The sequence below is a fragment of the Ictalurus furcatus genome, chromosome 6, assembly GCF_023375685.1.
Source record: "Ictalurus furcatus strain D&B chromosome 6, Billie_1.0, whole genome shotgun sequence".
Lineage (NCBI taxonomy): Eukaryota > Metazoa > Chordata > Actinopteri > Siluriformes > Ictaluridae > Ictalurus > Ictalurus furcatus.
The window spans coordinates 2,173,288-2,186,689 of NC_071260.1; the positions used below are offsets into that span (position 1 = coordinate 2,173,288).

At 42.0% G+C, this 13,402-nt stretch overlaps 1 protein-coding gene and 1 long non-coding RNA gene across 2 annotated transcripts in view; one reads left to right on the forward strand and one right to left on the reverse strand.

Moving 5' to 3' along the window:
- Positions 1 to 8,358, forward strand: part of LOC128608480 (glucosylceramide transporter ABCA12-like) — a 57,409-nt gene extending 49,051 nt beyond the window's left edge. Inside the window, exons 41-47 of the mRNA XM_053626215.1 lie at positions 57 to 207; positions 2,841 to 2,975; positions 3,262 to 3,365; positions 5,586 to 5,678; positions 5,791 to 5,896; positions 6,070 to 6,207; positions 7,409 to 8,358. Of these exons, the coding sequence (XP_053482190.1) occupies positions 57 to 207; positions 2,841 to 2,975; positions 3,262 to 3,365; positions 5,586 to 5,678; positions 5,791 to 5,896; positions 6,070 to 6,207; positions 7,409 to 7,528 (847 nt within the window). The 3' untranslated portion in view covers positions 7,529 to 8,358. The remainder of the gene's footprint in view (positions 1 to 56; positions 208 to 2,840; positions 2,976 to 3,261; positions 3,366 to 5,585; positions 5,679 to 5,790; positions 5,897 to 6,069; positions 6,208 to 7,408) is intronic.
- Positions 64 to 4,916, reverse strand: LOC128608482 (uncharacterized). The gene is made up of 3 exons (XR_008386082.1): positions 3,228 to 4,916; positions 292 to 406; positions 64 to 185 (listed from the first exon to the last, which is right to left on the reverse strand). It is a non-coding gene; the product is annotated as an uncharacterized LOC128608482 (long non-coding RNA).
- Positions 8,359 to 13,402: the final 5,044 nt, after the last annotated feature.

Consider the following 13,402-nt stretch of genomic DNA (forward strand, 5'->3'; position numbering starts at 1 on the left):
AGCTCCTCGCACACGTTTTTGTAACGTTTTCCCCTGATGAGCATGCTGTGTTTCAGGAGGACGGTGGACATCATGGACTGCAGGACGGAGGGGATAAACATCGGCTACTGCCCGCAGGTGGACGCTCTGGATGACCTGCTGACGGGAGAAGAGCACCTGTACTTCTACGCTCGCATCAGGGGCATCTGTAAGAGAGAGATCGATCAGGTGGGACGGCGTCTTTACGCTAACGCTAACGTACTCGTACAGAGTGCCCTCAGTCGCACCTGCTTCCTCTGATCAGATACTCACCGCGGCTTTTCTGAGCTTCCCGCTAACGTTCTCAGCGCACTCGCGTTGACGGTCCCTCATGACTCGTGAGTGTGTATGACCTTACATCACACGAGTGGTCACTTGTACGGCGTGACTGTGACGGGAAAAACAGCACAAGGGTGGTTGTTTGTTTTTTTTTGTTTTAAATAGGGCGTGGTCCACCGCTTTGATCCCGTCTGAATACATGCTAATCTGCTAGTTTAACCTAACTAGCGCAACACTTCTGCTTCTCAAGCTAGCGCATGTGAGTTATTATACTCTTGGTGAAGGGTGTACCTGTGCTTTTTGGGAAGATCGACGACGCACAATAGCAACCAAGTGATAATCCCATACTACATGCCTAGGCACAACACTCTAGCAAGCAACTGGAATACCATGGCAACCACATAGCAACACCACGTGACTTTCTAAACTGAGCGAGGCCTATGCGAGCGGAGTATTGAATGCGACTGGGCAGCGTCGCCGTTTCTCCATATTGATTAGCGATAAAAGCTAATTATTTAATCTCGCAGTGGTAATTCGAAAAAAATAAATAAACCCCAAACTCTGGCTCGGAATGCAGTGGTGAGATCTTCATTAACTATTTAAGTCTTTAAATAAAGTAACGATGGTCCACACAATCCGGTTCTTCTCCACGCGGTCCTCCTCGTATTTTTCTCTCGAGGGACGTCCCTTCTACTAATCATCGTTTATTATAACGTTTAAAAAAAAAACCCACACACACGAGAGTTTCTCCAGCACCCTGAGCTCTGAGATGATGATTATTTTATTTTAAAATCGCTTTAACGCTGGAGGTGATGACTCTCACTCTCGGAGCAGCACATACTCTATAACGGAAGATTAATGGAAGCGCTGAGTCATTTCAGATCTTTTTCACCGTTTCACACCGGCACGAGCTGAAGAGCCGGTCTCGACGTTATTCACCTCCTGTTCCCGGACAGTTAAAGAAAGAACCGCAGGTCGTATGAAAGGAGAACGGAGAGCACACGAGACGGCTTTTTGAAGCGTCGTTTTGTGCTGAAAGCCCGTCAGGGTTTCTCCCAGGTCCACGCTGTGGTGTTAATATTCAGCGTCGGGCAGTTTGGTGCTTTTGATGTGAGGAACCCAATTAATTGCGATGCATTCATCAGGCGAGGCTTTTGCCTCAGCACACTTCAACACGGCGGCGTTTTAATTCGAACGCCGCTCATTACCGTGCTCGCCGCGTTAAACCGGCTTGTGAAGCTTTTCTTTTTTTTTTTTCCTCCTTCTTCTTCTTTTTTTTCCTGACGATAATTAGTGCTTCATTAATTAAAACTGAAATAAATGTTAAAATGTATATGTAAAGGCAGAAAAAAGGTAGCTGACGTTAAAAAGAAGAAAACATTAGCGTTTGTATAAGGTCGTCTCGGGATCAGCGCAAGCTTGAGAACATCTCTAGCCGAGATGTTGCAAATAATTAATCGCCGGTCTCTATCCCAGCGAATTTCGACTCGTCGGACTCTCTAGGTCTAAGAGACAGACATATGGTCGAAGTGTATTATTCGCACTGATGGGAATTGATTGCTTTAACTTTACTGTCCACCAATGTGGACATTTTTCTTTGGCTTCTCATTAAAAAAAAAAAAAACAACAACAAAAAACCCCCACAATTATAGACATACACCATACACAAGTTATCCACATACACCATATATCAATATAAAAATCATTCTCACAAGGAAACGCTAATGAGCGTACAGTCCATGCGCACCGTGCGTGGCTGCACTGGAGCCTGCTGCTAACATCATTAGCTTCATTAATCACGTTTAATGTCTTTCAGCTCCGGTCGTTAGGACACCCCGATGACCTGCGTTTCTCTAAATATATTACTATTATTATTATTCTGATCATAAACAGCTAAAAGTGTTCAGCAAAAAAAAAAAAAAAAAAATGCAGTATTGGAGGTTCTCGGTGTGTTGCGATCGATATCATCGGCAAATTGTTGACGCGTAAGAGGAATGAAACCCATCCGGACGTGTTGTGCTAGGTAAATAATCCACGTCGGGGTGGTAACAGTAACGCTGCTTTAATCGCATCGTCCTGTCAGTGATTATCTTCTTTACATTTAATGATGAAACGGCATTCGTGTCGTGTAGGGTTCTCCGAACAGCACACTTTTCATTTCTTCATCCATCCATCCATCTTCTATAGCGCTTATCCTTTACAGCGTCACGGGGAACCTGGAGTCTATCCCAGGGAGCATGGGGCACAAGGCGGGGTACACCCTGGACAGCATGCCAGTCCATCGCAGGGCACACAATTCATTTCTTCACAATTCAACAATACATTGGGTTTAAAAGGACAATATTAATGTACACTTCAGGAATCGAGAACAGTTTATTACAGTTAAAATGCTACCAGGACTAAGACAGTGTAACACATAGATAAACTCTGTGAGAGACCTTGGTAAGGTCATAGTTTTTGTTTGTTTAATGTATCAAAACGTTGTCGTCCGTGATATTATGATCCTTTGAGATTGACGAATAATGAGGTATTTTGCGTCTCAGGTGGTGAACTATCTCCTGAAGAAACTGGAGCTGAACTACCACAGGCACATCATCAGCGAACGCTACAGCTGTGGAACACGCCGTAAACTCTCTACAGCCCTGGCTCTGATTGGACAGCCACAGATCCTGCTCTTGGTAAGCACCTCCTCCTTCTCGACTACAGCGTATAAATCTGTCTCAAAAACGGCGCACGTTCACAGTTTATAATAACAGCTTCTACATTCTCCATCTGTCCATCAGCCGCTCTCTCGTTTCACCATCCAGCTCCTTTTATTTCACCATCCAGCTCCTTTTATTTCGCCATTCAGCTCCTGTAGTGTTTTATTACTACCCCGGGTCTACCGACGCTGTGTGAGATACCGAAGCGCTTATCTTACTCACGCTCACCTGCTTTGTGTGCTTGGCCCCCTCTCTCGCGCAGGACGAGCCCAGCTCAGGAATGGACCCGCGCTCCAAACGCCACCTCTGGAAGATCATCTCTGATGAAGTGATGGGAAAATGCGCCGTGATCCTCACATCACACAGGTACGAGCGTTCGGACAGTACGCAAAACCGTCTCGGTCATCTCCGTCATGAGGGTTTCGTTTGTTCCTGTCGTACACAAGAATTTGTCAGCGATCATGTTGAAGAAGAATGTACCTCAAGGTTACAAATGATCGACAAATAAAATACCATGATTACAACTGAGAGCATACTAAAGGTGTTTCCTAAAAAAAACAAAAAACAATGCTGTGTGAACAAGAGACTTTCCCTTTCACACAATATTACACGTCTCTTTCTACTCGTTAAGAGTTCCTTAAGGGTTCCGTGTTACTTCGGAAAAACTCTATATAAGTGGAATGCTAGCTAATAAACAAGCAAACAAACAGGTCAGCAATTATAAAGGCAAAAGGCAGGTATGAAAAATGATTATAGAATGGAGAATATTTTAGACCTCAATCAGAAAAAGGAAACACGTTTGAAATGAGAATTTTTTTCCCCCTTCCTTGCCGCTTGAGATAAGGAACATCTATGAAACCTAAAATATTTTACAAATAACAATACTAAAGCCTTTCACAGAAATGTTCTTCTCTTGCCACAGTATTTCCGATGGTTACGTAAGAGTTTATTTTTTTAAAAATTTTATTTATTTTGCGTTTTGTGTTACTGTAAGGCTATAAAACGGCCTTGGATGTAAGAAAGGCACTATATAAATGGAACACCAAATAAACAAACAAACAACTAAACAACCCGCCAACCAAATAAACAAAAAGCAAGCAAACAAACGACACAATCAACCAAACAACAAACCAAAACAATCAACTAAACAATAAACAAACAGCCAAACAAACTAAGCAACCAATCAACCAAACAAACAAACCAATCAACTAAACAATAAACAAACACCCAAACAGCTAAGCAACCAATCAACCAAACAAACAACAAACCAAAACAATCAACTAAACAATAAACAAACAGCCAAACAAACTAAGCAACCAATCAACCAAACAAACAACAAACCAAAACAATCAACTAAACAATAAACAAACAGCCAAACAACTAAGCAACCAATCAACCAAACAAACAACAAACCAAAACAATCAACTAAACAATAAACAAACAGCCAAACAATCAACTAAGCAACCAATCAACCAAACAAACAAACCAATCAACTAAACAATAAACAAACAGCCAAACAACTAAGCAACCAATCAACCAAACAAACAAACCAAAATCAACTAAACAATAAACAAACAGCCAAACAATCAACTAAGCAACCAATCAACCAAACAAACAAACCAATCAACTAAACAATAAACAAACAGCCAAACAACTAAGCAACCAATCAACCAAACAAACAACAAACCAAAACAATCAACCAAACAATAAACAGCCAAACAACTAAGCAATCAACCAAATAAACAAAAATCAAACAAACAAAAAACAAGCAAACAACAAACTAACCAACCAACCAAACAGAAAGCAAACAATCAAACCAAACAAAAATCAACCAAACAAACAAACAAAAATCAAACCAATCAAAATCAACCAACCAAACAACAAACAAACAAACCAAACAAGCAATCAACCAAACAATCCAAAAACAAACAAACAAACCAAACAAAAAGCAAACAAAAACAAATAGGTCAGAAGTTTGAACGACAAAGGCATGCATTACACAGTTTTTAAAGAATATTTATATCACATTTTCTATCACAATCAGAAAGGGAGACGCTAAAGTTTGAAATTATAGCCAAGTGAATTTTTTTATTTTTTAACGTTCGCTTGTGAATTTGAACGTCTGCGAAAACTGAAATCCTAAATGTCTCCTTGCTGTAAATTTAATTTCTTGGTCATGGGCTTAAGGGTGTACAAACTTTGGCACTCCGATTTTGTTTATGCACAGCTTCTCAGTGAGGTTTCGGTCAGCGGACCGCGATGGCCGTGTCAGAAGTCGATTCTGTGGTTGACACTGAGCTGTTTTTGGATGAAAACTCCAAACAGATGTAACCTCTTGGCAGAGGCAGTCAGATTTTTCGTCTGGAAGCTTTCCCAGGACGTTTGGAGGAAAACCAGGCGCGTCGCAGCTCCTCCAACACACACATTTACAGTCAGGATTAGATTCTTGCATGACTGTCAGGGATTCTGCAGAACGCGTCGCCGTAGCAACCGAACGACGTGTTTAAGATGAAAAACGAGCAAAGCGTGAGATTAAGGTGTTTTTATTTTTATTAAACGTGCGTGTGTTGGATTTGTTCGTTTCAGCATGGAGGAGTGTGAGGCTCTGTGCACTCGGCTTGCCATCATGGTTCAAGGCCAGTTCAGATGTTTGGGCTCCTTACAGCACATCAAGAACAGGTCAGAAATCTCCACTTCCTCCATCCCTCTCCGTATCTCTTATTTAGTATTTTCCACATTAGCTTCTAGCGGTAACGCCGGAGATTAACCGTGACCCGTTTCGGCCCGGCAGGTTCGGCAGCGGCTTCACGGTGAAGATGTACCTGACCTCATCATCCTGCGACGTGGACGCCATCACCACGTTCATGCAGGAGCACTTCCCCAGCACTTACCTGAAGGTGAATCACTTCATATGACTCGTTTCATGCGAATCATTTTTTTTGGTAGAATAAAAGGGTTTTTTTTTTCTTAAAAAAATAATAAAAATGGTCACATTTGGTTGTCAGTGGAACTGACTGTAGATCACAGTGATTCTCAGGCTTTTTTTTTTTCTTTCCCTGCGTTCCTACAGGACCATCACTCGTCTATGGTGGTGTACCACGTTCCTGTAGCTCCCGGGGGCGTGGCTGACATTTTTGACCAGCTGGAATCCAATAAGGCGGCGCTGCAGATCAAGCACTTTTCCGTCAGTCAGACCACACTGGATGAGGTGAGAGCTCTGAGGGTGGCTGTATTACACCTGTCAATCACAACCTGCACCGCCTGTCCATCAAACTAAACACTCCTCCTCACCTACAGATTCACCGTCTCACTCCACTTCCTTCTCTTCCTCCTCCTCCACCAGCCCACACACACTCTTACATCCCTCTATTCATCACCTCTTCTGTATTCTGAACAGCACCTCATCTATAAACTCTCTCCTAAACACACACACACACACTTCTCACAGACTCTGCAGGATTCATCCAGGTCAATTTAGCACTCAAATATTTTAAGGACAAATTTGCAGTCGTGATACAGAGCCATATAGAGTTGGATTGCATGCACCGTGCATCGGTATTCGAACACGTATGTAAAAATGCACGATTTTGCAGCTGGGCTTATTATGTGCCTGTTCATGCATGCTCTTGACCTCTAGGGGCGCTGTGCTGGATGTTTTCCAAACAGAGACCTGCTGTGAATTATTATTATTATTTTATTCATAGATAAAGTTATGAATAATCTATAAGCGAAGATGATGAGTGCTCCGTTAGCTTATCCTTTAAAGCACGGCCACGTTTTCTTTACACCAGAGCGAAAAAAAAACCCCCCAAAACATTGCCATTATTTGATTAAAAGCGCGATGGATGATCCTACGTCCTGCACATACACACACGGTACGATTTCACGACCTTGATTTAGTATCTCGTGTCCAAGTTATGCACGTGCTTAAAATGCAAGACGATAGGACGTGCTGGATCAAGCGCTATTTTATAAGTGATTAATGGTATAATCGCAACTAGGACGATTCAGGCGGCAATATATCGTCGATGTGCTACACTCGGATTTATTTCCCGGGTTTAAAGGCAGCGGTCTATTCTTGGACGCTTCTACTCAAGGCCAACCTCAGAGGCATGAACTACACACAGGTTGTTTTAACACATTTTTAACACACTCAGGGGAAAAAAAAAACAAACATAAGCGCGTGCGTAACCCGGTTCTGAATACAAGCAACCTTCCCTTATACGGTATACAGCGTATGTTAACGAGTGAGCGAGAAACAGGACGGATTGAAGGGGGGGGGGATAAAAGGAGAGTTGTTTCCCAGCAGATTTATATATTCTTACGTCCTGGAGAGAATGAAAACGGTAAGACAGCGACTGTTAAACTGACAGGCAAAGCTAACCTTTTGTCTCGACTCGTCTTTGCAGGTCTTCATCAACTTCGCCATGGGAACGGTCGGCCGAGACGCACGGGGCGACGGCGAGGCCTCCGATGTGGACAGCCCTGACGGTGAAATGCAGCGAAATGAAACATCCAGGCTCGAGTAACTCCGGAAGATTATACGTTACGCGTTACTGTAATTGCATCTGTGTTTTTGATATTTAAATGAAAAGTCGTTACATTTTTACATACACATACCATAGTGAAGGATTTAAGGCATCTTGTCCGGACTGACTAATTTATATAAAAAAATCATCATGTCCTAATGTACCTCGTCTATTCTCCGATAATCAAATCTCCATCTTTCCGTATGTGATTTAATCGTCCATTACCTCCATAGTTTCATGGACTCATCTATGCAAATTCCATGTCGTTAATATTCATTATGATGTAAGAATATAAAGTGTCATCTCTCTATCGAGGCCATATTCGAGATTTTGCTATACAAGGCCACACTTTGTAATATAGTTATAGTTATTTTAAATATAGTTTTACGTTTCAATTAAAAGAATTTAAAAAAACAAGAATGCACTGGGATTTTTTTGTGTGTGTGTGTGGAATTTATTTCAAACTTTAACGCTTTATTTGTTTATATACACACTACACCTGTTTCTATGATGCATTATGAATTGTTAATACTGTATGCAAGACATAACGTCTTGTACTGTGCATTATTATTCATTATAAAACGCTTAAACCTGTCACCATGGAGGGTTTTTGTTTTCCTTTTAAATTATTCCCGCAAACAAATTTACAAACGAAAACGACCGACGGGTTAAACGATTGACGGATACGCTTAGAACGTATTTATAATCGGCTGTAGGAACACGTCCGTAGCGTGCTATAATGCGTCCGGTTTGCATCATAAGTACACACGATACTTAGTGTGCATCAACAAATATAAAAACAAAGAAATACACCCTCGTTCCGTTATTAGGCATATACGCTGAGACTTCCTGGGTGTAGATTATAAACAGACATACGATATTTTAGCCTACGTATGATTATTTATTTATTTATTTATTTCTTTGAATCGGTCTGCAGTTATACATGCATGTACGTGTAGTTTTAGAACGCTGAAATATTTCGCCCTGGTTTAACTCATTTATTAAAGAGAAATATTCGAAAATAAATAAATAAAGTCTTATGACGCGCGATGCAACGTGGGATTCTTTGATATTGTCGATAACGTGTTATGAACGCTGCTTAGCGTACTGTACAGAATGCATGACGTTAGCAATAGCTAATGCATCATCGAGATAGCTATAACTATGTAATCAGTCATAACGACACGCGCGCTGCCTCATGAATGCATTATATTATAATACGCGTGATATGAATGCGTTCATAGTCACGACGTTCGTTGTTACCACAAACCTTTATTATTAAAACCTGCAGCATTTAAGATAGAGTTAAAACTATTGTAAAAAAGTAATACAAATCATAATAATAATAATAATAATAATAATAATAATTCCGACTTACAGTTGCAGTTATTCACAGACATAAACGTGAAGCAATAGGAACGGATAACACCTTATTTCGGGTATCTTAGGGTTATAATGTGTTACAAGCGCCACTTATAATGCATTATGGTCACAATCCCGAATTAAAGTGTAATGGATTTTCATAAGCCGTGTGTATAACGTGTTACGGATGCACTACGGTCATAGTTTATTATAATGATAATAATGATTCATGAGAATTTATTGATCACATACCCCAGCATGTTAGGAAGTTGGGGTCAGAGCGCAGGGTCAGCCATGATACAGCGCCCCCTGGAGCAGAGAGGGTTAAGGGAATTGCTCAAGGGCCCAACAGTGGCAGCGCTGGGGTTCGAACCCCCGACCTTCTGATCAGTAACCCAGAGCCACCACTGTTATCTAGTACGTCCTCCGTGGACTGTATTATAGTATTTTACGCTCTTATTTTTAAACACTGACACTTTTTTCCCCCCAAACCCTAACGCTGCATATTTCTTTATGAGATGTTCTTGCTAAGCGCTATTGTTTACTCTGTCCCTCATCATTGTGGTTTTTTTGTTTTTTTTTAAACCCGTGAGCGCTGGAAGGACGCACACAGACGAGCGTGGTGGTGGTGGTGGTGGTGGTGATGTTCCTCAGCGCTGTACTGAATATGTATGCACAGCGAGCCTCTCATCCTTTTAAACTGCTGGCAGCGTCGTTGCGGTGCAGGCCCACTTCTAGGGTTGGTATAAATCACAAGACCGTTTTGGCTCCGAGATATAAATGATTCTTCAATGTCTGCACATCTTCGCTCTCATTAATATTTCCTCTCAAGGCTCGTCTCTCACGTACTGAATATTTCATCAGCTCTTTCTTCAGACCGCCTAAAGGCACGGCTCCTCTTTCTTTCTTTCTTTCTTTCTTTAAAATGTACCAAACTTATTTTTGCATTAAAGCAATTTTTCAAACGCAGCCGTCGAGCGCTTGTCGTGTCGCGCGCGGAAAAATGTTTCTTTACATCAGAAAGCGCTTTACGACGTCAAAGGGAGTTTCATGAGACGTTTTGGTTGAGAGATATGGCAGATAAAGTGTCATACTCGGTACGATATTAGACGTTTGATTAGACAATGCGCACTGTTAATGAATTCCATGAACTTGAGATACGACATTCAGTACAGAACACGCATATTTAAAATCCAGTCAGCTGGTTTGGACTGAGAGTCTGGATTGTGATTGGTCAGGTGGGGTTGATTTTGTTTTCTCTAACAGAAGCTCCGCCTACAAATCCTACAAGGGTTTATATTAATGCGCTCGTTCTAATACGTTATTGTTTGTATAGTAACAGCTGATTCACAGGGATGAGTGTTTATACGTAGCCGCGATACTGTAACACCGTAATCACGTTAGTCATATATTCGTTCGTCAGCTTTTTTTTTTATTACAGGGATGAAAACACTAACGACTGAAAGCAGTTCATCATTTCCTGAGTCACACGTACCGCCATTTTTATGCAGTGGAGACACCTTTTACTCATCAGCTGATTTTATATCAGGATTAATAATACGTGTCAGACAAGGCATGTCTGTCTCTCTTTCTGTCTACCTGCCTCTATATCTCATTCTCTTTGTCTACCTGCCTCTATATCTCATTCCCTCTGTCTACCTGCCTCTATATCTCATTCTGTCCGTCTCTCTTTCTGTCTACCTGCCTCTATATCTCATTCTGTCCGTCTCTCTTTCTGTCTACCTGCCTCTATATCTCTGTCCATCTCTCTTTCTGTCTACCTGCCTCTATATCTCATTCTGTCGGTCTCTCTCTGCCTGCCTCTGTCTCTCTCTTTCTGTCTACCCGTCTCTATATCTGTCTGTGCCTGCCTCTCTTTCTGTCTACCTATCTCTATATATCTCTGTCTGTCTACCTGTCTCTATATCTCTGTATGTCTCTCTCTGCCTGCCTCTATGTCTCTTTCTGTCTACCTGTCTCTATATTTTTCTGTCTGTCTCTCTTTCTGTCTACCTGTCTCTATATCTCTGTCTGCCTCCATGTCTCTCTCTCTGTCTACCTGTCTCTATATCTTCGTCTGTCTCTCTCTCTGCCTGCCTTCATTTCTGTCTGCCTGCCTCTATGTCTCTATTTCTGTCTACCTGTCTCTATAACTCTCTCTCTCTTTCTGCCTACCTGTCTCTATATCTCTGTCTCCATGTCTCTTTTTCTGTCTACCTGCCTCTATATCTGTCTCTCTCCCTGCCTGCCTCCATTTCTGTCTGCCTGCCTCTGTCTCTCTCTCTGATTCTCTTTCTGTCTACCTGTCTCTATATCTCTGTCTGTCCCTCTTTCTGTCTATGTGTCTCTATATCTCTGTCTGTCTCTCTTTGTCTACCTATCTCTATTTCTCAATCTGTCTGTCTCTCTTTCTGTCTACCTGTCTCTACATCTCTCTTTCTGTCTACCTGCGTCTATATCTCTGTCTGTCCCTCTTTCTGTCTACCTGCCTCTATATCTGTCTGTCCCTCTTTCTGTCTACCTGCCTCTATATCTCTGTCTGTCTCTCTCTGCCTGCCTCTATGTCTCTCTATCTGTCTGCCTGCCTCTATGTCTATCTCGCTGTCTCTCTTTGTCTGCCCATCTCTCTTTCTGTCTGCCTCTCTCTTTCTGTCTACCTGCCTCTCTGTGTTTGTCTCTCTGTATCTGGATGGAGGGTACAGCTTCTATCTTTTCTAAACACGGAGTGATCACTCCTGCAGCATCTCCATTATCGAAGTAAGTGGCTTTAATGGGATTTTATCCAATCTGTTGAACGCAGCAGTGAGTTGTAATATCATTTCGTGAATAAATTAACGTGATATATAAAACACTTGACTGCTCTCAGGCTTTGTCCACCAATTTATGGGCAGTATTGACATAATACGACCATATAACATTTACTGTATGTATTTTCTAACCAGTTTGACCGGACATTTTTAGTCTTACTCCAATGTCCTGCACAATCAGCCTTTTACATGCTATTATCTCTCACTTTATTTTTCTCGAATGAGCAAACGGCTACGGTTTCGTCGTTTGCGCGCCAATAAAGTTCTTGAATCTTTGACTCGAAACGTTATTTCGCTAGTTTACGCGTTCGCTCGCTTCTTTCTCATTTGATCATCTCTTCTGACGTGCACTTTTAAAGACAAAAATAATGTGTATATTTTATACGGTTTTTCAATTAGATTTATGGGTTGGTCCTTAGACAAAATGCATTAGAAACACTCTGTTAGCTGGAGCTTTCCTAACAAGCACTGTAGAGCTAGTTAGCATGCTAATTCACCTTTCTTTATAGGTGTGTATTAACCTTGAGGTTATCTGTAGTTATAAATGATATAGCGGTAGATACGTTCATTATCGCTAAGAAGTCAACACACGTACAGTTCATTACGTTTTCTTGAGAACAAATTAATATTAGCATGTGCAGACTAGCGCTACACCTTTGTTGTTAGGAGACTAAGACGGTGCTGGAGGGTGGGGGTGGGGCAGGAGAAAATTCGTTAATGTTCAAACCACCACCATGTACCTCCGAGAAAGAGGATGTACAACACTACTTAAAGAATGAATACAGGGCCAGATAACGAGACGACCTGAGACTGTGCTTTTCCCCTAGAGAAAGTGCTAGAACAGATCGACTGCCCAAAGGTTTCTCATCTGATTTGGAGGTCGATGGAGGAGAATAAGCTGGTTTAGTAATACTGATGTACACTGTTACATGTTTGATCACCTTTCTCTAGTTCACACCGAGACGGAGGCTTGTGTTTGTGTCTTTTCCAAAGTACTGCTTTAAGAAGAAGACTCTGACACGCATACATCACAGCACAGTGAAACGCTTTTCTTCGTGAATCCCAGCCGGCTAGGAAGTTACTTCTGTATAAACAGCAATAATGTTGGTGAGAAACATAATGAAACTTCTGCTCCTTATTAAACCGGGAAGATCAGGAGAGCACATTTAAACCCTCGTGCTTTATTACTGGCTGCAACTGTGAAAATGTCTGTCTGTCTCTGTATCCATCTGTCTGTACCTCTGTATTTGTCTGTCTGCCTCTGTATCTGTCTGCCTTTGTACCTCTGTGTCTGTCTGCCTGCCTCTGTGTCTGTCTGCCTTTGTACCTCTGTGTCTGTCTGTCTGCCTGCCTGCCTCTGTGTCTATCTGTCTTTGTACCTCTGTGTCTGCCTGTCTGCCTACCTCTGTGTCTGTCTGCCTGCCTCTGTATCTGTACCTCTACCTGTCTGCCTGCTCCTATATCTCTTTGTCTACCTGTCTGTCCGTCTCTGTCTTTCTGTTCATCTCTCTCCATCTCCCCCTTTCTGTCTGCATAGCTCTCTGTCTGTCTCTCTTTGTCTGCCTGCCTCTGTGTCTCTCTGTCTATCGCTCTCCATCTGTCTGCATGCGCCTCGGTGCCTATCTCTCAAAGTTTAAGTTCTTAGTCCGCTCTTATATCAACCAACCAATCAGCTGAGCGCACCGAAACCACGCCTCGCGATTGT